Here is a 26,474-nt window from a genome sequence, read left to right as displayed (position 1 = left end):
TTGTGGGTGAGTGTGGTGCCATGTCTTTAACTGCGTGGGCCACATCCTCTCACTCCCAGTGCCTCCCTGGGCCCGTGTGGACAGGGGGTGTCTGTGTAAAACTGTGCCAAGCTGATCTTATGTGGGGGTACGCAAAGTCACATTGGTGCAAGTGGGGAGACTGTAGCACGTGATCCTTCTGACGTACTAGTGATGTCAGGCGAGGTGTGGGTTCGTCACAGGGTGCATGAGTGTTAAGCATTGCATAACTCTGGCAAAGAAATAAAAAGCCATAAGCAAGTTTTGGAGTTATAACTGCTTTGGATCTGAACAAAGCACAAGAAAAACGTGAGTTAATAGGTGTAGATTTTATTCAGTGACACAGCTGTGTTCATATAGTAGTTACTCAGTAATAGTCACACCTACTTGTATTACAGCTATGGAGAAGTAATATGGGGCAGATACGCAATAGAAGACATCCAAAAGAGTATTCAAGTGGAGAGAACGTTTTCACTATATAATTTATCCATTATCTGATTTTTATTTTATTTTTTAAGCTTTTATTTTGTACAATCCAGATATCTGCAATAACAATACAACTGACAGATCAAAGGCTCTAACCCAGAGTGCTGGGAGAACCCTGTACACAAAGAAACGGCAAAGCGACACGACCAGGATGCAGCACAGGCAGTGCACAAAGGAGAAAACATAGAAAGGAGCCATCAGGGCATCGCCCGGGGTGCGAAGGATTGGGATGCTAGGGGGGAAGGGAGTGGTGGTTGGGGGGGTGACACTAGAACAAGATATGTACAAACTATGGACCACACAAGCACTGATCTGAGAAAAATGGCGCCAGTGTGAGCCAGAGCCACTTCCTACATCACATTCGCCTTACTAGCTATGGGCAATGCTGACGTTTTGTTTTTTTAAGAAATCAGAGCCATTATTTATATAAAAAAGGCATTCTCAGGTACAGCTTCAGTAGACAGGTATGAAGCCTCTTTTACTGCAAGTCACTTTCTAAAGTTGCTCCACAGCACCAGGGCACAAGCTCCCACTTGTTAGTAAGTACAAATTGGCACAATCTGCTGCTAAAAGAAGCAACTGAAAATCTATGCAGAATTGACAAAAAAAAAAAGACTACGGATTTATTCAGTCCATAAAGTTTTCTAACACTTGGATATTACATGTCTCGCTGTAGAAATAGCTATTAAGCTTAATGGTGTTCTCCAGGAAATAAGAAAAAAAATACTCTTATTGTCTAGGGGGCAATTATAAGGATCTTTACAAATGTATGCCATCACATTACCTAACACAAAACCTGTTCTAAACACACAGCAGGACAGGTTGTGCGAACAGAGCTCTACTGCCTTCTCTGGTCATTCCCTATGAGGAAAGGCAGGAGGGAGTGTGTGCGCAAAGCAGAGATGACATCTCAGCTGAAGCACAGGCAGCTAGATCAGAAGCTGTGAGGAAAGAGCAAGAGGGACAAGATGAGAGAGCCTGTGGAAGAGATGTTCTAACCGTGTATACAAGCAGCACTTATACTGGTAGAAACCATCACCCACAGTCTGCGTCTTGTCCCGTCCCTCCTCATAACTTCTGACCTAGCTGCCTGCGCTTCAGCTGAGATATAATGCACACATTCCCTCCTATCAGTATCACTTTAAAATAATGTGTTTTTTAATTTTCTCTATTTCCCAGAGAACCCCTTTAATAACTGATGTGCATGTAGTGTGCAAGAAAGACATAAGAAATAGACCGCTTTGAGGGTAAAGTCAATCTGGTCAAAGTGCCAACAGGGACAGATGTAGAATCAGTAAGCAGAATAAACAGTCGTCAACCGTAACAATATAAAAAGTATACATAAGAAAAAAGAAAGCTAGCATTTGTGAGGAGCGCAGGGCACTATAAGAAAGAACGGCAACCGGGGGTAAGAATAGGCCATGGTGCACTGTTAGCCCCTTTTTCTTGTAAAGCAACCTCAGTTTTCTTTACCGAGCTTTTCATTAACTACGTGCACCCTGCTACTTGTATAATGTCTGCATCCTGGTTCAGCCACCGCAACAGACAAGAACATGTCAGCACAAAGTTCCATTTAAGTTTATCACATTGATAGAGTTAAGTAGACACCAACTGGGTGCCCAAAAGTGCAAGAAATAAAAACTATACATAAAATTCTCATTCTCCAGTCTTACACGACACCATGCAGTTTGAGTGAGATGTGGCGATTCCCCAGGTACCCAACATCCCCTTAAAGATGATGAAACACACACTGCATCCACACACTGGGAATCTAAGAGATAAATAGACGCTTTGCTTTTTCTTTTAATGCATTTAGACAGCAGCGGACGCTCCGATGATGACGGTGACATCTGTTAGCAGGAACAGCCGCTCTCAGTCACTGGCTGCTCAGGAGGCTTCTCCAGCTTGATGTCAATCACTAGAGGACACAGGTTAAGGAATACTACTTGCTCTGCAGGTGATACAGTTATTAGCAATACAGTTTGGGAATGTACCGATGAATACTAGAATTACCAGATAAGAGAAAAATTAGAACTTACCACTAATGATTCACTATTAGATCTAATTACACTCAATGCAACCCCACGTAAAAGCAGCAGGCGAAACGCGCGTCAGGGCACGGGCAGGCGATCCCCCCCTTATCTCACCTCCTACATGGGTAAGCAATGCTGTTCACATTTCTGAAGTTGCTTCAGGCTGCTTTCTGAACCCTGTAGGTATCCTCTGGGAATTCTCTACACACATTGGTGCTCTGTGATTATTTTCTACTGACTCATTCCAAATTTGCACTTGCCACTTTACTCTTTTTGGCATTATGAGCATCAATTATACATCTATTTGCCTAATTCTTTGATCACTAAATCGTTGATATTTATTCGACTTCCTCATAGACATACTTTTTGGCTGTATAATCCTACTGCATTTGTCACTTTCTCCATCATTGGTTTTGGAAGATTTGTATATGCCTACACATCAAATGGGCTGAATTGTATGCCTTATGATAATGTTTCTCTGAACTTGCACTTTTTTCTATATACAGAATTGAGATCTCTCTCTGTTTATTTTGTTGCACTATCTATATTGGCTTTGGATGTCCATTTGTATTATTTTTGATTGACCTCATGGTATATTATTCCTGTTTATTATCACATAAAAAGTATTCTGGTTTTATACACTACTTTTTATCTCCTTTGTGAGAATAGTTTACTCCATTCTTTCTTTCTGCATGTCTACCTTTAAGGGAGTACATCACCTTTAATACTACAATAATTTGAGGGGGAACTTCGTCAGCAGACTATGTTCCCAGCCCAATTTACTTTGTGCTATGTCCTACTATTGATAGTTACCATGGTAAGCAACTGAAATAAAGTCAGCAGAACATCTGCCTAATGTATCATATCTAATCATTTGTGACGAGCATTAATTAGCTATTAACCTTAGATCAGACAGCAGAGAAGCTGGCAATTATTGCCCTGTCGGGTCTCGTGACCAGTGGACTTAGCTCTCAGCTGGGAAATCTGTATACTGACTCTCTTATCAATGACATAGTAATCACTGTACAAAACAGCAGTTTATAAAACATTGTGTCGCCTCCGTACACACCAACACTTGGAACAAAACCAAGTCTTGACGTTTGTGTTGGCCAAGTGGTTCTCCTATGGTTGAAAAATAAAAAAAATCTCTCAATGCCACACTGATAACACACAATGTGACCTCAGCAGCAAGCTGACCCTCAGGGCAGGGATGTCACTTGCCACCATGATGACTACATGCAATGGTGAACAATTCTAACCTGTAAAAGGAAATTGAGCAAAATGGCTGTAGTCTGTGATTTGTAGTGTTACACGTGCCTTACTGCAGTTTCATTTTTAAAAAAAAAATAAAGTTGTGGAATTTAATGACTGGCGTGTGCTGCAGTTTCCCTCTTCTTTTTAACGCTTACAGACTGTTGGCACTACCTTTCACTATTATTGCAAAGCACTAATGAAGTCACTGGGGATAACTATACTGGGAGAGCTGGTATTCAGTCCATGGATGGTTTTACAAAAGGATACTGTCTTCTTTACTCTTCTCTGGTGTGCTGTCCATACCCGGCAAAGCTGCAGCCACACGGCGGAAAAGCTGGAACATCAGAATAAAGGAAACATGTTTTACCGACAAATCTTTAACAGCAGCACAACATTTAACATTGTTAGAAGGCTGACACAAGCGAGTTCTGCAGTGCCTTGAAAAAGTATTCACACCCCATGAACTTTTCCCCTGTTTTACATTACACCCACAAACTTAAATGTATTTTTATTTGAATTTTATGTGAAAGCAGCAAGTATTTGTGAAGTCTAAAGGAAATTATACATGGTTTTCTAATTTTAAAAATATAAATCTGAAAATTGTGATGTGCCTTTGTATTTAGCCCCCTGCAGTCTGATACCCCTATATAAAATCCTGAGTGACCAATTGCCTCCAGAAGTCACAATTAGTAAAGTGAGTCCACCTGTGTGTAATTTATTCTCAGTATAACTACAGCTGTTCCGTGAAGGCCTCAGAGGCTTGTGTGAGGACATTAAGGATAAAACAGCATCATAAAAATCAAGGAGCACACCAGACAGGTCAGGGATAAAGTTGTGAAGAAGAGAAAAGCAGAGTTAAAGGGGTTTTCCCATGAACAAAGTTGATTTTAATCAATAGATCTTGGAATAATAATAATTTCCACAATTGGATGTGTTTAAATAAAATATTCCCGTGCTGAGATAATCTTATAAATGTGCCCCTGCTGTGTACTGTGTAATGGCTGTGTTTGACTGTACAGGAACATGGTCTGATCATACCACATCTCCTGGGCAGGGAGGACGCAAAAAGAGTATACAGACAGGACAGCAGGGGATCACAAATGATTCTTTGAGGTAAAACATTTAAAAAAAACAAACAAACAAAAAAAAAACAGGCAAGGAAATGTTTTACCTCACAAAAAGAATCAGCTGTGAACCCCTGCTGTCCTGTCTGTATGCTCTTTTGCTTCCTCCCCTGTCCAGGAGATGTGGTATGATCAGACCATGTTCCTGCATGGTCAGACACAGCCATTACACAGTACACAGCAGGGGCACATTTATAAGATTATCTCAGCACAGGAACATTTTATTTAAACACATCCAATTGTGGAACATATTATTATTCCAAGAACTATTGATTAAAATCAACTTTAAAATGAACTTTGCTCGTGGGAAAACCCCTTTAAGTTATTAATAAAAAATAAACACAGCCCAAGCTCTGAACGTCTCACGAATCACTGCTCAACCCATCATCCAAAAATAAAGGGAGTATGGAAAAACTGCAAACCTACCAAGACATGGCAGTATACCTAAATTGACATCCCAAGCAAGGAGAGCCCTACTTAGAGAAGCAACCCATGGTCACTTTGGAGGAGCAGCAGAGATCCACAGCTCAGATGGGAGAATCTGTCCACAGAAGAACTATTAAGCATATACTCCACAAATCTGACCTTTATGGAAGAGTGGCAACAAGAAAGCCATTTTTTGAAAGCAAGCCACTAGTCCAGTTTGCAAAAAAAGCCATGTAGGGGAGACCGCGAGCATGTGGAAGAAGATGCTCTGGTCAGATGAGACCAAGGTAGAACTTTTTGGGCTAAATGCAAAAAGCTATGTGTGGCGGAAATCTAACATTGCCCATCACCCTGAAAACACCATCCTCAACGTCCGACATTATGGTGGCAGCATCATGCTGTGGGGGTCGCTTTTCTTCAGCAGGGACAGGGAAGCAGGTCAGAGTTGATGGAAAGATGGATGGAGCTAAATACAGGGCAATCCTGGAGGAAAAGCTGTTAGAAGCTGCAAAAGACTTGAGACTGGGGCGTAGGTTCACCTTCCAGCATGACGACCACTCTAAACATACTGCCAGAGCTACAATGCAATGGTTTAGATCAAAGCATATTCATGTGTGTGAATGGCCCAGTCACAGTCCAGACCTAAATCACACTGAGAATCTATGATAAGACTTAAAAATTACTGTTCACACATTTCTCCATCTAATCTGAGCTAGAGCGAGTGAGCAAATTAGAATGGGCAAAAATGTCACCTCTAGATGTGCAAAGCTGGTAGACACAGACCCCAAAAGACTTTTCAGCAGTAATTGCAGCGAAAAGTGTTCCTACAAAAGTATTGACTCAGGGGGGCTTAATACAAATGCACATCACAAATTTCAGATTTATTAATTAGAAAACAATCTATCATTTCCTTTACACTTCACAAATACTTGCTACTTTGTGGGTATACCACATAAAATCCAAATAAAATACATTGAAAGTTTGTGGATGTAACAAAAAATCTAGAAAAGTTCACAGGTTCTGAGTACTTTTTCAAGGCACTGTATACTTGCTGGTCCTTACTTAAAGAAAAACCTTTATATTGTGATAGTTCTGAATATCCTAGGCAACACATTTAGCAAATGAATACAGTGACTTTTCTTCCAAGAACTCATTTTGTGCTTTCCACAAATATTTCAATGGTTTCCTGTTGTGCATTTGATGTCGTACAGTCTGATCTATGTGCATCATGGTCTAGAGCAGATTGATACGTAATTTTGTGGACAAAAAGATTCAATTCAATATATCTCCTAAATTCCTGCTCCAACAGCCTATCCCATCTGAGCGTGCATAGAGATAGCTGTCAATCAGTGAGTGGCACCGCCTACTGGAGAGCAAGGCCCAGAATCAGCGGGGGTTTATGTGAATACATGTTAAGGTATATGGAATCTGTCCCCACTTGTACAATGAGATAGCTTCAGTAGAAGCAAGGGAACCCAATGTGAAACAAGTAAAGATGCAGATGATGGATCCCGATTGTGTCTATATTCGTTAGTTTGAGTATTTGTCTTGCATGCTGAATTCTTAGTTTAACTCCCCCCAACTTTTATATGGACTGTCAAGTTATAATTTTACATTGTAATGAATTGATAAAAATCTCTAACTTTAGCTTTGTTGGTTGTCTGGAGTCTTGATATACATGCACACCCATATATAAGGGGTATACCTGCCCTGCTTGAGTCTATAGGCCTAAACCCATATATACTGCTCAAAAAAACAAAAGGAACACTTAAACAACACAATGTAACTCCAAGTCGATCACACTTCTGTGAAACCAAACCTGTCCAGCTATGAAGCAACACTGATTGTGAATCAATTTCTCCTGCTGCTGGGCAAATGGAACAGACAACAGGTAGAAATGATGGGCAATTAGCAAGATACCCCCTATAAAGGAGAGTATAAACTGGAGCAGTGGGCAGCAACCAACAGAATGTTTTTTAACAGGGAAAAATGCAAAGTACTACATCTGGGCAATAAAAATGAAAAAAGCATATACAGAATGGGAGGAATAGAGCTAAGCAACAGTACATGTGAAAAAGACTTAGGTATACTAATAGATCATAGACTGAACATGAGTCAACAGTGTGATGCAGCAGCAAAAAAGGCAAATACAATTCTGGGATGTATTAACAGAAGCATACAGTCTAGATCACGTGAAGTCATTATCGGTCTTTACTCCTCTTTGGTCAGACCTCATCTGGAATACTGTGTACAGTTTTGGGCACCACATTTTAAAAAAGACATAGACAAACTGGAGCAAGTTCAGAGAAGAGCGACCAGAATGGTGACTGGTCTGCAAACCATGTCCTATGAGGAACGGTTGCAGGATTTGGGAATGTTTAGCTTGCAAAAAAGAAGACTGAGAGGAGACTTAATAGCTGTCTACAAATATGTCAAGGGCTGTCACATTGTAGAAGGATCATCTTTATTCTCATTTGCACAAGGAAAGACTAGAAGCAATGGGATGAAACTAAATGGGAGGAGACACAGATTAGATATTAGAAAAAACTTTTTGACAGTTAGGGTGATTAATGAGTGGAACAGGCTGCCACGAGAGGTGGTGAGTTCTCCTTCAATGGACGTCTTCAAACAGAGGCTGGACAGACATCTGTCTGAGATGATTTAGTGAATCCTGCTTTGAGCAGGGGGTTGGACCAGATGACCCAGGAGGTCCCTTCCAACTCTACCATTCTATGATTCTATGGTTCTGCAGGTGGTGACCACAGACCATTTCTCTGTTCTCATCCTTTTTGGCTGTTTTGGTCACTTTTGCATTTTGTCATTGCTCTCACCCCTAGAGGCACAGAACCATGAGGCGTTGTCTACAACCCAGAGAAGTTGCTCAGGTAGTGCAGCTCATCCAGGATGGCACATCAATGCGAGCTGTGGCAAGAAGGGTAGCCATGTCTGTCAGCGTAGTGTCCAGAGCATGGAGCAGATACTGTACAGGAGACAGGCCAGTACACCAGGAGACGTGGAGGGGGCCGTAGGAGGGCAACAACCCAGCATCAGGACCGCTACCTCCTCCTTTGTGCAAGGAGAAACAGGAGGAGCAGTGCCAGAGGCCTGCAAAATGACCTCCAGCAGGCCACTAACATCCATGTGTCTGCTAAAACTGTCAGAAACAGACTCCAGTTTGGCAGTGGGTCAGTAATGGCATTCCTTTGGAGGGCTGCACAGCCCTCCATGTGCTAGCCAGAGGTAGCCTGACTGCCATTAGGTTCACGAGATGAGATCCTCAGACCCCTTGTGAGACCATATGCTGGTGCGGTTGGCCCTGGGTTCTTCCTAATGCAGGACAATGTCAGACCTCATGTGGCTGAAGTGTGTCAGCAGTTCCTGCAAGATGAAGGCATTGAAGCTATGGACTGGCCCGCCCGTTCCCCAGACCTGAATCCAAACCGAGCACATCTGGGACATCATGTCTCGCTCCATCTACCAACTCCATGTTGCACCACAGACTTTCCAGGAGTTGACTGATGCTTTAATCCAGTCCTGGGAGGAGATCCCTCAGGAGACCATCAGTCGTCTCATCAGGAGCATGCCCAGACGTTGTAGGGAGGTCATACAGGCACGTGGAGGCCACACACAATACTGAACATCATTTCCTTGTCTTGAGGCATTTCCACTGAAGTTGGATCAGCCTGTAATTTGATTTTACACTTTGATTTTGAGTATCATTCCAAATCCAAACCTCCATGGGATATTAATTTTCATTGATCATTTTTATGTTTTATTGTTCTCAACTCATTCCACTATGGAATGAAGATTTGCAACTGGAATATTTCACTCAGTGATATCTAGGATGTGGTGTTTTACTGTACCCTATATTTTTTTGAGCAGTGTATTTATATAGCTACTTGGATGGTTGGTGTGTGTCAAATCACAGGTCAGCCAGCTGTCTGCATGTAGAGGGAGCTGATAAATTTGGTATTTTAGGCTTGTACTGTACCAGCTTTGAACAGTCTATAATTTGCATTTAATAACCAGATCCCTTGTGCTTATAAACCAAACACACAGCACCTCCGGGATAAGTCCACATCAGTAGTCAAGATTTAGATTCACATGTTCAGTATTTTACATTGGTATTTGTAAGCCAAGATCAACAGAGGAAGAATCAGAGAAAAAGTATAATAGAAACACGTCACCACTTCTGCATTTTTCACTAACTCCTGATTTTTGCTTACAAATACTGATGTAAAATACTGACCAAATACTGAGCGTGTGAATGTAACCTCATGCTCTAGATCAGACCAGGGGAAAGTACTGATCGGGGCCACATCCAGCTGTTCCGGTGCGGCCTGTGGGCAGACAGTCTAAGATCTGAAACCAGTGGCCTACAACATGTGGCTGCCCCCTTGCCTGCGCCACAATTTCACCGCCATCTGCAGCTTCAGTCACATCCATCACGGTCTCTCATGTGGCCCACCCCTACTCTAGATGAAAGTGCTCACAGCCAGAAGGTGAAAGACCTTATAGAAAGGCAGAACGTACCTGCTTGACATTGTAGCCCGTTTTGGCACTAGTTTCGATGAACATGACACTGAGCTCCTTGGCTCTCTGCTCTCCCTCCTCGGTGGTAATTTGCCTATTTGTAATGTAGCAAACACAAAGATTGTAAAATAAATTGAGGGAATCTCCATTTACTGCACAAGATAAAGAAAGGGGGCACAGGACAGTCACATAGTGGAGAAGTATTTATTACACAGCACTTGTCACAACACAGATGACTGCAGTAGACCTAGCGGCTCAGCATACATAAGATTGTGAAATCAGATGTTTGCCAGACTGCAGCACGCCTGCTCCAAGAATCACACTCCTTGACAATGTACTTTAATGGCGGCAGAAGAGAGTGCCCGTAGTAAGGAGTGCTACTCATGGCCCCCAGCAGCAAGACACGTACCTGTGTGCCAAAACATCTTGCTTTAGTACTTGTTTCAATATACAAGACATTCAGTCCCCGAGATGTCTCTTGCCCTCTGAACAGAAGCCTGTCTACAGCAATGGAACAAAACCAGATGAACGGAAATAAAAATCAGAGCAAATCAAAATGAAGAATGGAGAAATAAGAACCAATAAAAGTAATACACAAACTGAGAAAGTGAGCAAATGAAAAAAGGAAAAATGGGCAGTGCATAAATATATCTACAAGACAACGCCAGCCCTGCTATATAAAAGGCTATGGACACCTAGAACATGCAAAAAAATATTTTTAGATATGTTAGTGGTTACTGTTAGCGAAAGAAAAAGTTGAACTTAGTTTGACTTAAAGAAGCCCTCCTCCCATCAAAATTTTTATCCTCGTAATATATTGCAGTCATCATATTATATAGCACTGTGTACTTATAATTTCTTATTTTACCTTTCTACCCAGATAATTCTTCTCTTTTCCATAAGGTTTGTGACATCACATGATTAAAAACAGACTAGCTGAATCCTTCTAAGTTTTATGTAGAAACAGGAGGTCAATTTACCCTGCATGAGTCATAAGTCACTGCAAAAGTCCCTGGCATGGGAGGGAGGAAACAGCTGGGTCAGGAGGTGAAGAGGGGAATGATTTCTGCAGGGACAAGACTTCCTGTTTCTACATAGAGCAGAGAAAAGAGATTATCTGGGTAGAAAGGCAAAATGAGCAATTGTAAGTACACAGTGCTGTATAATATTATGACTGCAATATATTAAGAGAATAAAAACTTTGATGGGAGGAGGAGGAGTGCTTCATCCACAATCCTCATTCATTTCCTGACCCCCTGATATGCAGTCTGTTCCAAGTTTAGGATTTTTCTCTTGTAGTTGTGTCTCTTCCCATAATACATGCTGGATTTGAGGTCTGTGTATGCAGGATGCTGCTCCTGTTCATATGCTGCCTCCCTGGCTACAACCTGTCATTTCAGCCTTCCCTGAGAAAATGGATACTTTGCTCCCTAACCGCATACAGATCTGCACTGCCTCATCTCAAAGGCCTCATTCACATGTCGGGTTTGCATTCTGTCCGTGAAAAACAATTATAGACTATCAGCACTTCCATGCTTGATCCGACATGCAGCTCAAACTCGCCCATTCAAGTAAACGGGTCCATGAAAAAGAACTAACGGCACGCAGATGTAATCTGAATATTGTCAATTTTTTACTGTTTAATGAGTAGAAGAAACTTTGAGGGCAATTTATCAAAGCTTTTACGCCAGAATACTGGTGTAAAAGGCTTTGAAAAAATAAAATGCAATTTTTTTTGCAAACCGGAGATGTGCAAAAATGCAGCAACTCTTTGCGTTTTCATATCAGTCTGAAGCTGCCCTGCAAAAATTGGAAGAACTGGATGGGATGTGGCCATGCCGACCCGTTAAAAAAAAGCAAAAGTGAAGGTGAGTTTTTTTTGCTTTTTTTATGCCAGAAATGCTACTTCATTCATTCACTGACTGGAGTAGCATTTCTGGCAAGGCACAATCTGCTGAGAAGATGTGCAGACATCGGTAAATAGCGTACTCCTCTTAATGAAGTCAGCCCATCTTATTCCACTGAGCCCTTCATTATGCTGGCGTATGCTTAATGAAACAGTGCCTTAAGACTTTTTTTTCCTTTGGCATATGAGAAAAAAAAACAGATGACTGACAGATGGTAAGAATGGACAGACTGACCAACAATGGATGAAAATTGGTCCTTTTTTCCTTAAACAAAAATTAATTGTGAACTGAATGAGGCCTTATGCTGGAAGAAGTGAGGGAGAGAGCAGAGAGCCATCACTGCCTAGAGGCAAAGTTTTGTAATAGTAAAGTGAGTGTCTTACATTCTGCAGCATCAAAATGGTAGGACACTCAATGGTAATATTTTTTAGAAAGTTACTTAATTTTGCAATTAGGAAATAAATTAACAATTAAAGAAGAAAAAAAAAAGCACAGTAAAATAAAAGGCTAGCATGAGAAATAAAACTACGTACACGATAATTAAAAGTAAATGGAGATCTAAGATGAAAGTCATCTATTACTAAACAGCTGATTTAGTTCCAAGTACTTGTACATAACATTTGTAATACAGGTTTAATGGGGAATGTGGTCTTATCACTGCTTGCAGACTCTCTCCCCGAGGTGGCTGGTGGAGTGGAGCAGTGGAAATGGGATGATATATGACTGCCATTGCTGCCCATATAGCACTATAGGATCTGTTAGTTAGTAGCAAGGTAAAAACACCAAAGAGCAAACACACCAGGAAGAGTCTACCCATGCAGAAAGCGTGTTAGAAAAAGTAATACATTAGAAAAAGCCATGCAAATGGATGTAAACACCCTTCATATATAGGTTTTGTGACAAAGAGAAGGCATTAAATCAGAAAAAGCAAAAATAATTTGCAATTTGTTCTGCAGTTTACCATAGAAGATTGCCTTGTGTCCAGCTTACATGTGTGAATACCTTGTCATTGAATTCATAGTGCATATAACACATCTCCGTCTCTTAAGCTGTGTACCCATGATGAGCTTTTGGTGAGTTTTTGACGCTGTGTATTTTTGCTGTGTCAAAGTTGCAGCAAAGTGGATGGGATTTATAGAAATTTTTACACAGCGTAAACGGAGATGCGGTCCGTATTTCAGATCCGCAACATGTCAATTTCTCTGGTGGGTATGCCGCGTTCTCTGTGCGGATTTTACCCACAGACTTGCATTAGATGCGGAAAATCCACAGGTAAAAAAAACGCATATCCACGGCAGCAAAGTTTTGTTAAAGGCAAATACCAGGAAGTATCAAAAACAAAGCAGCATTATTTAGAGCATGACATATCAAAAATGTGATAAAAACACATGTAATAATACACAATGAAAAACCGCAAGTAACCCAATTTAAATAAAAGGTGCAGAAATTCTGCAGTGTCTAAAACTCACCAAAACCCTACCATGGGAACAAAGCCTCACAAGTGATATACCTTACCTGCCTACAGCTTCTACAGGTGATCAGACACCTCTGCAGCGCACCCAAGCACTCATGAACACGGAGCCACTGATGGAGCCTTTACAATTAGAATTTGTGCTTTAAAACAATAGAGACATTTGGTCTAATCTGCAGACTAGACATTGTGAAGATGCAGCAAAATGATCCCAGCGGCTCATGCTGGAGGCATAATTCACATGCCCCACTGCTGTATGTAGAGGGACATTTCCAGAAAGCACTCCCTCCCTCTGCTGGCCAAGATAGATTGCTGCATGAAAGTTTAAAACCTGCATTTCAAAAACCATACCACACCCAATGCCAAAAGACTGGGCATACAATCCAATAAAGCAGTAATATAATCCTCCTGGAAGTCCGCAGGCTGGTGGCCTTGCCCTCCTGGCCAGGTGCAGTTACCTCTTATCTGCCAGATCCGTTTTATTCCCCACCAGCATGATTATTACATCACTGCCTCTCTCTGTCCGAACGTCGTCTATCCATTTGGAGGTTTGTTGGAAGGAATTTAGATCTGAATTAAAAATAAAAAAAACTTTGTACTGAGGTCTCCATTTTTCAAATTCAACATGATGTGTATAATCCATGCACAGCAGACACATGAAAGACCCATAAGGAGAGGACTTAAAGGGGTTGTCCACTACTAGGACAACCCCATCTCACTATGAATGTTTCCCCTATTAAAATAAAAGCACCTATGGTGGTGTCGGCACTCACGTGAGGTTATGTCACGTGAGCCCTGAGCCCAATCAGCACTGGTGTTACTGACCAGCCGCAGCTCTCACCTCCTATTCATTACTTATACGTTCAGAGGCGGGGACAGTGACGCCAGCACTGATTGGGCGCAGGGCTTGCGTGACGTAACCTCAGGTGAGCCCCGGGAATGTGAGTGCCAACACAGCCGTAACAACGCCAGCACCCGAGGTGAGTATATGTGTTTTTAATTTAACGGGGGCACACATTCAGAGTGAGAAGGAGTTCTAATAGTGAAGGGGTTGTTCCCTTTCATTAAAAGTTATCCTGACCTGCAAACTATTTTAAAGAAACAAACCACACTGTACTCACCTTCCCCAGGTCCGCTGGGGAGTCTCTACATTTGTTCCCAGTGTCTGTCAATGGCTCCAGTGCTGACATCTGAGAGGTGTTCCCAGAATGCCCTGCTCACAGCCGCTGAGCTCACCGATTGGCTGGCGCCCTGTCGATATGGTGTCAGTGCCACAGTCAATGCCAGACATCAGGAGCAGCAGTGAAACTCACCGATGGGCCCAGGGCAGGCGAGTACCACACAGTTTCTTTCTATTATAATAGTAGCCAGAAATTAATTTTTAATTAAAAGGGAACAACCACTGTAATATAGCTGCATTAATTCCTATAATCCATAGTGAACCCGGAAACATGAGAATTTATGCAGTAAAATTAATTTACACCAGTATCAATGGAGGCGCTTAAAGTAAATTACCAATAGAGAAGTGGTAATTGAAAAAACAAAAAATGTATTTCAAGTTTTTCTTTTTACAGAGTTTAAGGATTGGTTTAATTTTACATTTTGATAGACAGTACATTTACAGATGTGTCGCTACCAGATGTTAATTTTTTCCCTTTTTATTTTTAATGGGGCGATTCAAATTAGAAGAATTTTTTGTAATTTATTAGTTCCCTTAGGGTACTTGAACCTGCCATTGCTTAAACACAGGATATAGTATAAATCGTGGTCTCTTGAAGCTCAGCATATTGCTGAGCTTCAGAGGAGTACCAAGATGGCAGTGACAAGGGTCTTCCGCATGTCCCCGGCTGCTATGGTAACTCATTGTTGACCCACGATCACCTTACAGGGAGCCAGATGGGAGAAGCAACATGATTTAAATGCCGCTATTAGTGATTGACAGCAGCATCTCAATGGTTAAGAGGAGTTAGAGACAGATGCCAGCTACGTAACATAGCTGGCATCTACAGGGCGCGGAGGGATCTCAATATAAAATCATCAGTCATCAATATAAAATGGTGGGGGATCCGACGCCCATTGTCATATAGGCCGAAAATAATATATGGATAGAAACACAGTTGTGCCGCACACTGCTCAGTGGCCACTGCCAGGTACTGCAGATCAGCTCTGATCATGAGCCTATCCTAAGGCTGGATCATCAGTATAAAAGTACCAGGCAAGCCCTTTTAAATGTCCTCCAGTCCAGAACGTGCCAACAAATTCTTCATTCACTGTATATGGGTACAGCCAGCTACACTTCCTATACACAGGAATATAGTAAATACCATTTAAAATGAGACCCTGTGTGTGATAGGTGCTAGTGTACGCCTAGTCATTGCATTTTCTGTATTAATGTCACTCACTTGTAATATCATACACAACAACAGCGATTGTGGAGTCCCGTATATAGCTGGGGATCAGACTGCGGAAACGCTCCTGTCCGGCGGTGTCCCAGAGCTGCAGCCGCACCTGCTGGTACCAGGCCAGTGACGGCAGAGAGGGAAACAGAGGGACAGATATTGTAAGGAGGGAACATTCATGAGCAGCACAAAACACTGATTTATTGCACAGCTTTGAACCACTGTCTGCACTACTTACTTTTCCAACTTACAGAAATAAATGAACACAGTAAAGCTCTGATCTCTTAAAGGTGTTGTTCACTTTATATAAAATGTGTTGAGGATAATTGTTTGGTGGCACTAGCATATATTTACGAGTATTAGGCTATGTTCACACATGTTGTGTTTTTCAGGTTTTTTTTGCTGCAGGTTTTTATGCAGATTTTTTTGCAGTACCAGCAAAGTCTATGAGAATCCAGAATTCTCCTCACACATCTTGTGTTTTTTTTGTTGAGTATTTTGTGCCTTGGTTGAGTTTTTGGAGAATAAAGCATGTCACTTCCTTCAGCGGTTTTTCACTCATAGGAAGTAATGGGTGGTGGAAAAAATGCTGAATAAAAAAAGCACCAAAATACGCAGGTAAATTTTTTTAGCGTTTTTTATGGCAAAATAGAATAGGGTTATTTTTTTTCACAGAACTTTATATACATGCATAAATAGAGAAAGAAGGACAGTGAAAAAAGATGCTGAAAACCCCCCGCAGATTTGACGCAGCTGAATTCCTGCCAGAGATCAGTTTTGCTGCAAATTTCTGACTGAAACAAAACACATGGTGTGGGAACATCGCCTTGCAGGTTTTCCTCCTGCACCTCCCTCAGACAGGACGTCACCCCCCCAACATGTTCATCAGCCTCCTCCAACTACAACACACTGGGCATGGGACATCCGCTTTTCATTTGGAGGGGGCTGATGGACAGGTCTGATCACTGCTCCTCCACCAGCAGACATTGTATGGACAGGAGCTCTATGCAGTCAGAGGGAAAACTGCTCTAATTGCAGGAGAACCTTATACATTTATTAATAAGTCCAACCACGTCACATCCACAACACAATTAGTCATGCATACCGGAAATATTGACTGAGGAGGCACACTGATTTTCAAAAGTGTATAGAAAGTACATGAATTGGAAAAGCTAAAATAAAGGGGCATTCTTCTAAGTGCCCTGATATCTCAATGCACTGGCCATAGATAACAGGACTTTAATGCTGACCCAATCTTGCGCCCTGTCCCCTTACACATTAACATGGTGCTGCTAACACCTTACATATGTCCTTTCTGTATCATGGGGGGGTTTCCATGTGTTGTACAGAATAACTACTGGAGGAGACCTCAGCTATTGCTCAGCTTTCTGTGACAGATATAGATGTCACTGGAGAATGATCCTGCAGGGAACCCAACGTCCAATACAGTAAATATACCAGAAATCCTTCAGAATATAACACCCGGTAATGTTCCCACATTTGTATAAAGTAAATGATGGGCCAGAGCTTCAGATTGGATATTCTGCCCCTTTCTGGACTCTCCTGGCGGAGCAGGGTGTTCACACCGTCACCACAAGCTTATTCATCGCCCTCATACGGTGGAGCCAATGTGGAATATAAACAGCTATGCCAGTATACATTTGACTGGAAGATAATAAAGTGTATGAAAAAAATATATCCAGGAGTCATTCATCACTCACCGTGCGGTCCTCTAGGTACATAGTCTTGGAAAGGAAGTCTATACCGATTGTAGCCTGTAAAGTAGAATACACTTTATACAGAAGCCAGAATCCAACAGTACAGCAATAACGGCCTGCATATAGTGCCAGTGACTTATTGTGCTATATACTCTGCCTGATCATGCATTTAAAGGGGTGGTCCGAAACTAACACTGGTTTAATCCTAACTGGCTATTTAATAATCTAATTGATTTTCTAATATACTTTAATAAAAAAAAATTCTCTTTCATTCCTTCTCTACTCTTTTTTTTGTCTACTTCTAGTTAGATGATGCTTCGTTTGAGAACCCCCAGTGAATGCTAGGATACTCAAACGAGACATAACCTGGGGGTAGGGGCTGTGGTCATAGCTTCAGGGTGGGGGCAGAGGCTGCAGCAAAGTGTTATCAGTGACTGGGCTAGTCCCTGCTCTACTGAGCATGCGTCGGTTGTCAATTCCAATGTACGCTCAGTAGGATCTTATCACTGTGTAACATTTTAATGCATAGTGACAGTGCGCTCCCTCAATGCCTCTAATGAGAAGCGACAAGCTGGCAAGACAGTGCGCTGTCCGTGTGTATTGTAAGGTGTTAACCTAGTGAAAAGAATAAGCAGAGTCTAGCATCCACCCCCCCACCCAAAAAAAAAAATATTAATCCAGTGTCTGAAAAGGAGGTCACTAATGACACTTTGTTTCAGGGTGGGGGCAGAGGCCGCAGCAGTGCCCACTGACGACTCGTTTGAGTATCCCAGCATGCACTGGGTTTTCTCAAACAAAAACATTATCAAACAGGGAATTGATAAAAAAAATAAAAGCAGTTGGGAGTAGAGGGTAAAAGGTAAGGAAATTTTAATTAAAGTATATAAGAAAAGCAATTAGATTATTGTATTAAATATAGACATTTAGGATTAAAATCAGTGTTTGTTTCAGACCACCCCTTTAATGGAATAATATATATAAGTGGATCTTGCATAGCAGTGACAAGGTAGACTTTGGGGGCTGTTGGAGATGGCTGAACACTGTGGTTCTAACAGCGGAGTCTTCCTTTAGGATGTGGATGGTTGGCTCTTCCTATGTACACACAGGTACACAGAGCGCAGCCCTCGCTGGCACAGAAACAATACAACACTGAGCCAGTGATTACAGCCAGACTACAGTCTTGACAGGTGATTAGGTCTCCACAAGAGCTGCCTGCTTTGACTAATCCCCCCGCTACAGTAATCTCTAAATAATAAAGGAGTATTAACTTTAGTATTCTCTGGCAAAGATCAGGATCCAATACACTCACCTGATAAGTGTTGTCAAAGCTGTCATACATGAAGCGAGTGATGAGCGAGGTCTTCCCGACTGCAGGAGAAATGGAAATTATTAAATGCATCAAAGACTATTCCACTATAGTCCACCAGGTCTACCAGAGCAGGAGAGCGCCACAGTGATCCTAAAAGGAGCTGGCAAGACATGGACGAGTGTCAGTTTATGCAGAAAGTATGCAGGACACACACAGAGGAGCGGCGACCAACATGAACTCCTGTGTAATTGTGCTCACACGTTCTCCTCCATGCAGTCCTTGTATAGACTCATTCACATCTGTTATATACAGTAAAATATCAACTTGTGCCAAGAGCCAAATGTTACGCTGAACCATTAGTAATGGCAGTGGAAGATGAGGTGCATACATCTCAATAAGACGACCAGTGGGGTGGTCTGGAGACCCTACACGTGACTGTATCCTCTGCACCTTGATCTGATCACAGGAATCTCAATTAAGACAGTGATCTCTGGTGAGCTCTCGCCTCAAACACCCTCCGACCCTCCAGAGGCACTGCTAAAGACAATAATCAGCTTACGGAAAATCTCAGGATTTGACAATAAAAGTGACATTTTTACTAAACAGCTTTGGAGAACTACAGATTGTTGTGTAAATAGTAGTCCTATAAGACCGGCCGCCACGACGTTATGTACACACATTATATAAAACCGCCATAACATGAACATGTTATATATACACATTGTATTAAGGCACATTCCTTCACGTCTACAGCACTATTCTAGGGTTGTTTAGTCTATGTACTAGTACATGGATATTTACTTATGATAATAGTGTCTAATTTTGCCTTGCTTGGTGGTGGTGGGGGTTAGTACTTATCCCAGCACTTACCGCTAGATAATTGTTAAAATGAAGGCGTATGCACAAGTCCGTTTTAGCCTTCTCCTTAATGCTTTGTAATAAAAATCATTGACTACATTTTGGCCTCCTGACAAATCTGGTATATACTGTAGCTTGTGTTTTTATGGTTGCACTTGTATACAGAGGGGGTAATTATCTCTATACACTAGCAGTCATTGAGAAAAGCTCACAGAAGCATTGTGTAAAGTGAAATCTCGCTATCTCCTACATCGTATGTGTAAGTGGACCAGGTCCTGGTGAGAAGAGAACCTACTCCTGCTTCGGTACATGACTAGCACTGCTCTCGTGTGAGAAGTGATTGATGACTGTGGCGGTACTCCTATTGTTCGTAGTCTCACCAGTATATCACTAGAGTGCAGGATGAAAGTTGACTCGACTGCGCTATTCCATACAAAGTAACTCCAGTACAAATTAACATTTAGAGCTCATTATCTAATTATACTTTTTTTTATTTCTAACATTAGGAGTCTACAGATGACGTATGCCACAGAACAGCCTCCATCACGGCCCTGGTTAGATGTATACACAGTACGGCCTCCAGTACGGCCCTGGTTAGATGTATACACAGTACGGCCTCCATCACGGCCCTGGTTAGATGTATACACAGTACGGCCTCCATCACGGCTCTGGTTAGATGTATACACAGTACGGCCTCCATCACGGCTCTGGTTAGATGTATACACAGTACGGCCTCCATCACGGCCCTGGTTAGATGTATACACAGTACGGCCTCCATCACGGCCCTGGTTAGATGTATACACAGTACGGCCTCCATCACGGCCCTGGTTAGATGTATACACAGTACGGCCTCCATCACGGCTCTGGTTAGATGTATACACAGTACGGCCTCCATCACGGCCCTGGTTAGATGTATACACAGTACGGCCTCCATCACGGCCCTGGTTAGATGTATACACAGTACGGCCTCCATCACGGCCCTGGTTAGATGTATACACAGTACGGCCTCCATCACGGCCCTGGTTAGATGTATACACAGTACGGCCTCCATCACGGCCCTGGTTAGATGTATACACAGTACGGCCTCCATCACGGCTCTGGTTAGATGTATACACAGTACGGCCTCCATCACGGCCCTGGTTAGATGTATACACAGTACGGCCTCCATCACGGCCCTGGTTAGATGTATACACAGTACGGCCTCCATCACGGCCCTGGTTAGATGTATACACAGTACGGCCTCCATCACGGCCCTGGTTAGATGTATACACAGTACGGCCTCCATCACGGCCCTGGTTAGATGTATACACAGTACGGCCTCCATCACGGCCCTGGTTAGATGTGTACACAGTACAGCCTCCATCACCGCCCTGGTTAGATGTATACACAGTACGGCCTCCATCACCGCCCTGCTTAGATGTATACACAGTACGGCCTCCATCACGGCCCTGGTTAGATGTATACACAGTACAGCCTCCATCACCGCCCTGGTTAGATGTATACACAGTACGGCCTCCATCACCGCCCTGGTTAGATGTATACACAGTACGGCCTCCATCACGGCCCTGGTTAGATGTATACACAGTACGGCCTCCATCACCGCCCTGCTTACATTTATACACAGTATGGCCTCCATCACTGCCCTGCTTAGATGTGTACAGAGTCCAGGCCACCATCTGCACACAAAGGGTAAATCAGGAAATGGGATTTGTCAGTGGCCGGGCTGTGTAGCACTGCAGATCTTCCCTCGTGTGCTCGCTGCACATGCTGCTCTCACGTGTACTCCATTGCACATCCAGAGCCCCCTCCATTCAGCCCACTGCCATCCTACCAGCAACATGAGGCAGGAGGACTGCCATTCAGTGGTCTCAGTGTCCTCTTTCCTTTAATGTCTGGCAGCCTGTAAATATGTTCTGTGGTATAAGATGCACGCTCGGCAGGCGAGTGTCTCTGTAGCACGCTGTGTTTTTCGGCCTCCATGTAGTCCTACTATAAAGCACTACCTATGATTTATTCCATCTCCAATCTGTCTGGCAGCCCGTGTCTGCGCTCTATAGTCAGCAAACACTAACTCAGCATCAGAGGTGACACAGAGCGTGGGTAAATGTCCGAGATCAAGAAAAGCTTCAACTGGCATCTGCACCTAATCTACAAAGCCTAGTGTCAGCCCCGCACCCGGATATACCTGCAGCAAATAAGTCTGCTGTATCTCTACAAACATTGCTTCAAAGAAGGGGAGACGAGCGTGGGTGACGTGCCCCATGGTAAGTCTATATGGTGACATAGCTCAGATGGAAGGCTGCAGTGAACGTTGGGCTAACCTGCTGGCTGACATGTCTGAAAGCCTATCTCTGAAAGAACAAAGCAATCGGTAGCCCGAAATCATTTAACTGCACCTGCCCACCTGCTTGGTTACCAGCTATCTCCTCCCTCCTCTGCCTCTATCAAGCCAGAGCTGTCAATCATAGAGGAGTGGGGTGGAGACTGAGGGAAAACAAGGAGTTGAGAAGGTGAATATAAATGATTGGCCCCGTCGTGAAGCACCGAGCGCCTGTACTTGGTATGAACAGACATTCTGTGCCGACAGAATACCTATAACACCAATCGCCAGAACTGAGGATCTATGTCCGTAATTCTCCTGTGGCTGCATTAGTAGAGTCTATGGGAGGCCGATAGTGGAGTACAACGCTGTACTCTCTGAAACAGACAGTGAATGTAGCAGCAGGATGCCTGTACGACCAGCCACTCCATTCAGCTCCTTTTTAGCCGTGGTCTTGATGTGAGGGGTCCATGGCAGAAATCTAAAGTGAAACCCTGAGTTAATGCTGCGTACCTGCAGATTTATCTACCATGTGTTAACATGTGGATTAACCCCTTTCAATATCCATAGGTGGTGCAACCAATAGGGTTTTTATCAAAAAACACTAAATTACTTACCGGTAATGTGATTTTCCTGAGCCCATGACAGCACCACAACGAGAGAGGGGATCCGCCCTTCCAGGACAGGAAACCTACAGAATAAAAGGGCGGTACCTCTCCACCACCTCAGTTGTTTACAGAGCATGAGAGGACACTTCTTAATAGTTATATATCCCATGATTTTTCCTTCTACACATCACGTGAATCAAACATCATGAAGGAAAAGAAGTGATCAACTTCTACCAGTGATGGGAGGGAATATAAGGGTGCTGTCATGGGCTCAGGAAAATCACATTACCGGTAAGTAATTTAGTGTTATCCTATCGCCCATGACAGCACCACAACGAGAGATTTACAGAGAAAAAAAATTCTAAAGTTAGAGTGAGACCACAGCCTGTAGAACAGTTTTCCTAAGGGAAAGGACAGCAGAAGATCCCAGATCAAGCATATAGTGTCTATAGAAGGTGCAAGGTGAAGAATGAATCGCAACCTTACATAATGTTTGATGGGGACATCCGCTTTCTTATTGTTCTACCATTGATTCCCCGGATTAGCACAGAAAGTAGGGTGCACAATTTCCTGACTTTTATGGAAATTGGAAGCTATCTTCGGAAGATAGGGTAGCTCCGGAACCGGCCCATCTTCTAGGATCTGTATAAACAAAGGATTAACCGACAAAGCTTGAATGTCACTAACTTACCATGAAGTCAGGGCCACCGCGATAATAGTCTTTAATGTGAAGACCCATAATCCATGGGTTCAAGGGAAGGCTTGTTAGAGCCGTAAGCACTGGATTCACATCCCAGGGTGCCATCTTTGGACTGAAAATGGGCCTAGATCCAAAGCTCACTTTCACAATCCTTGCTTATTCAATGAAGGTTGGACACTGTTCCAGTAGTCTACGGCTAAAAAGGTCCACTTGCAATTCTATTCCTCTTTATATGAGGTGCGGTTAACCCCTTTAGAGCCCATGCCGTATTAGTACGCACATTTGCGTACCCCCGGTTCAGTGAGGGCTGCTGCGCTGAGCCCTCACTGAACCGAGCACATGTCAGCTGATTATTACAGCTGACATGTGCCCGCAACAGCCGCGGGTGGAATCGCGATCCACCCGCGGCTGTTAACATGTTAAACGCCGCTGTCAATGTCCGACAGCGACATTTAACGCGCGCTTCCGGGTTGCGCGTCATAAGCCCCGCCCACCGGCGACCCCGTCACGTGATCGCGGGTCACCGATGGGCGTGCATGACAACCCAGGGTCTGCAGCAGACGCCTGTGGTTGTCATGATCTCGTCGCTGTGAGCGCCACCTAGTGGTCGGCGCTCATAGCACAGGACCATTTCTGCTATATGCAGGGGATCTGCTGATCCCCTGTATGTAGCAGAGACGATCAGACAACTGCTGCTTCTAGTCTCCTATGGAGACTATTGAAGCATGCAGTAAGTGAAAAAAAAATGTTTTTAAAAATATAAAAAAAATAAAAAAAATATAAAAGTTTAAATCACCCCCCTTTCAAAATAAAATAAAAAAACAACCCACATACACATATTTGGTATCGCCGCGTTCAGAATCGCCCGATCTATCAATATAAAAAAAGAATTAATCTGATCGGTAAACGGTGTAACGAGAAAAAAATTCTAAACGCCAGAATTACGTTTTTTTTGTCGAAGCAAAATTGCAATAAAATGCAATAACGGGCGATCAAAACATCGGATCTACCCCAAAATGTTATCAATAAAAACGTCAGCCCGGCGTGCAAAAAATAAGCCCTCACCCAGCCCCAGATCCCGAAAAATGGAGACGCTACAGGTCTCGGAAAATGGCGATTTTTTTTTTTGTTTTTTTTTACCAAATTTTGGATTTTTTTTTCACCACTTAAATATAAAATAACCTATACATGTTTGGTGTCTACGAACTCGTAATGACCTGGAGAATAAGAATGGCAGGTCAGTTTTAGCATTCAGTGAACGTGGTAAAAAAAAAAAAAATAACAACCAACTGTGGTATTGCACTTTTTTTGCAATTTTACCGCACTTGGAATTTTTTTCCCGTTTTCCCGTACACGATATGGTAAAACTAGTAATGGCGTTGAAAAGTACAACTTGTCCCGCAAAAAATAAGCCCTCACACGGCCATATTGTCCAAAAAATAAAGACGCTATGGCTCTGGGAACAAGGGAAGTAAAAAACGAAAAAGCAAAAACGACAAAACCCAAGGTTGCGAAGGGGTTAAAGATAAAAGGTGAGACTTCGCCATCTGAACTGATTAGACATAAGTGTCATTGGGGATCTTGGCAGAGTTCCTCCATAATGGATTATGTAAGATAAAGCTACTCTGTTGTATGACAAGACCTTTACATGGTGACCATGTATAGATGAATGGAGCTTTCTCATATACTGCCTAAAGCTTCTTTATGTTAGAGGAACCGGGTCTTTAGAGGTAGCCCTCGGGTGTGTACCAATGACCATGCTACTACTGGAATGTAAGAGATTAGAGTTATTAACAGCAATATTGCCTTGTTCAGAGTTGTGGCTAGACTGCTTATTAATTTTGACATATAGCAGGACTCCTTATTCTACCTTGGGAGACCACAACGCTTACTCACTGCCCAGTGAGTTCTGCAGCACTCGATCGATCTGCCCATAATCCCAAAAATAGTTGAGGTAAACTATTGTCAATGCCTCTTCCTTCGATATGAGAGTTGTCCTAACTACTATAATCCTCCATAAAGCCTTAAGGCTTATTAACATCTGAATGGAAGGAGACAAACAGAAAGCCTAAATACTCATTTTATGCCAAGAACTATTCTCAGGAAATTTGACGTTTCATGTGAATTGGAACCGGAGTGTACACCTCCTTAAACGTCTATACTACTATATCGCAATCTGGAACTGCAGATTTACTAGCAGTTCTTCTAGAGTCCATTCCAAATGATCTAACTCAGGAATCTCTACAGCCCCTTTGGGTTGTAGCAAACCCAGGAAGGACTGGGTTAAATAATATCTTTACAGGTCTTGATTAGGGCCCCTGGAGAGCTAAGCACCAGAGCAGGCTAGGCATTCACCTTAGTCAGACTGCTGGAGAGCAGAGCAGATGGTATGTGTCTTGGAGCTAATCAGAGACACAGGCCAGACTCCACAAGTATCAGTGGTTACCCTAGATAAATATTGTTTTGTTTGATCAAGCTGGGTTAGCTGAACTGTATATGAGTAGTCAGGGTCTGTCCTATTTAGTCAGAGCTTGGACAAGACCAGAAATATTAATGTTTACGACTTCTGTGCAACCTGTAAAAAGCAATAAAACTGCGCTCGATTGGACCAAAGATGCACGGAACTGGAGCTGCCGAGCCCAGACAGGGGCGCAGGTCCACAGCTGCTCTCTCACTGACGTGCAGAGCTGGATCTGCCGACCCAAGACAGGGGCGCAGGTCCACAGCGGCTTCTCCACTGATGCACGGAACTGGAGCTGCCAACCCCAGACAGGGGCGCAGGTCCTCAGCTGCTCTCTCACTGACGTGCAGAGCTGGATCTGCCGACCCCAGATAGGGGAGCAGTTCCACAGCAGCTTCTCCACTGATGCACGGAGCTGGAGCTGCCGACCCCAGACAGGGGTGTAGGTCCACAGCTGCTCTCTCACTGACGTGCAGAGCTGGATCTGTCGACCCCAGATAGGGGCGCAGTTCCACAGCAGCTTTTCCACTGATGCACGGAGCTGGAGCTGCAGACCCCAGGCAGGGCGCCGCTCAGTCATATCCGGATCTTCAACAGGTAAGCCTGTCTAAGGTTCTCCCATTGGAAATAATCTTCTCTTCTTTCTTCTGCCGCCATATTAACAAGGTTCCCTCTCAAGGACAGGAAACCAACTGAGGTGGTGGAGAGGCGCCACCCTTTTATTCTGTAGGTTTCCTGTACTGGAAGGGCGGATCCCCTCTCTTGTTGTAGGTGCTGTCATGGGTGATAGGATAATAAACAGGACAGTTAAAGGGAACATGTCACAATGAAAATCCCTTCCAATCTGCA

The 26,474-nt window shown here is 43.1% G+C and overlaps 1 protein-coding gene across 2 annotated transcripts in view; it reads right to left on the bottom strand.

The window, feature by feature from the left end:
• Nucleotides 1-328: 328 nt before the first annotated feature.
• Nucleotides 329-26,474, bottom strand: part of RAB41 (RAB41, member RAS oncogene family) — a 29,228-nt gene continuing 3,082 nt past the window's right edge. Inside the window, exons 2-8 of one of the 2 annotated variants that reach the window (XM_073640936.1) lie at nucleotides 18,679-18,737; nucleotides 17,373-17,426; nucleotides 15,655-15,763; nucleotides 13,711-13,822; nucleotides 9,875-9,968; nucleotides 4,059-4,125; nucleotides 329-2,422 (exon numbers count right to left, since the gene is read on the bottom strand). In XM_073640936.1, the coding sequence (XP_073497037.1) occupies nucleotides 2,358-2,422; nucleotides 4,059-4,125; nucleotides 9,875-9,968; nucleotides 13,711-13,822; nucleotides 15,655-15,763; nucleotides 17,373-17,426; nucleotides 18,679-18,737 (560 nt within the window). In that variant the 3' untranslated portion in view covers nucleotides 329-2,357. The remainder of the gene's footprint in view (nucleotides 2,423-4,058; nucleotides 4,126-9,874; nucleotides 9,969-13,710; nucleotides 13,823-15,654; nucleotides 15,764-17,372; nucleotides 17,427-18,678; nucleotides 18,738-26,474) is intronic. The other variant, XM_073640937.1, reaches the window with a different exon arrangement.

Source organism: Phyllobates terribilis, unplaced genomic scaffold (assembly GCF_046119375.1).
Source record: "Phyllobates terribilis strain yellow unplaced genomic scaffold, ASM4611937v1 Scaffold_7__3_contigs__length_470593459, whole genome shotgun sequence".
Classification (NCBI taxonomy): domain Eukaryota; kingdom Metazoa; phylum Chordata; class Amphibia; order Anura; family Dendrobatidae; genus Phyllobates; species Phyllobates terribilis.
The sequence above is the reverse complement of the archived record's forward strand: the minus strand, read 5'-3'. Positions and strand labels throughout refer to the sequence as shown.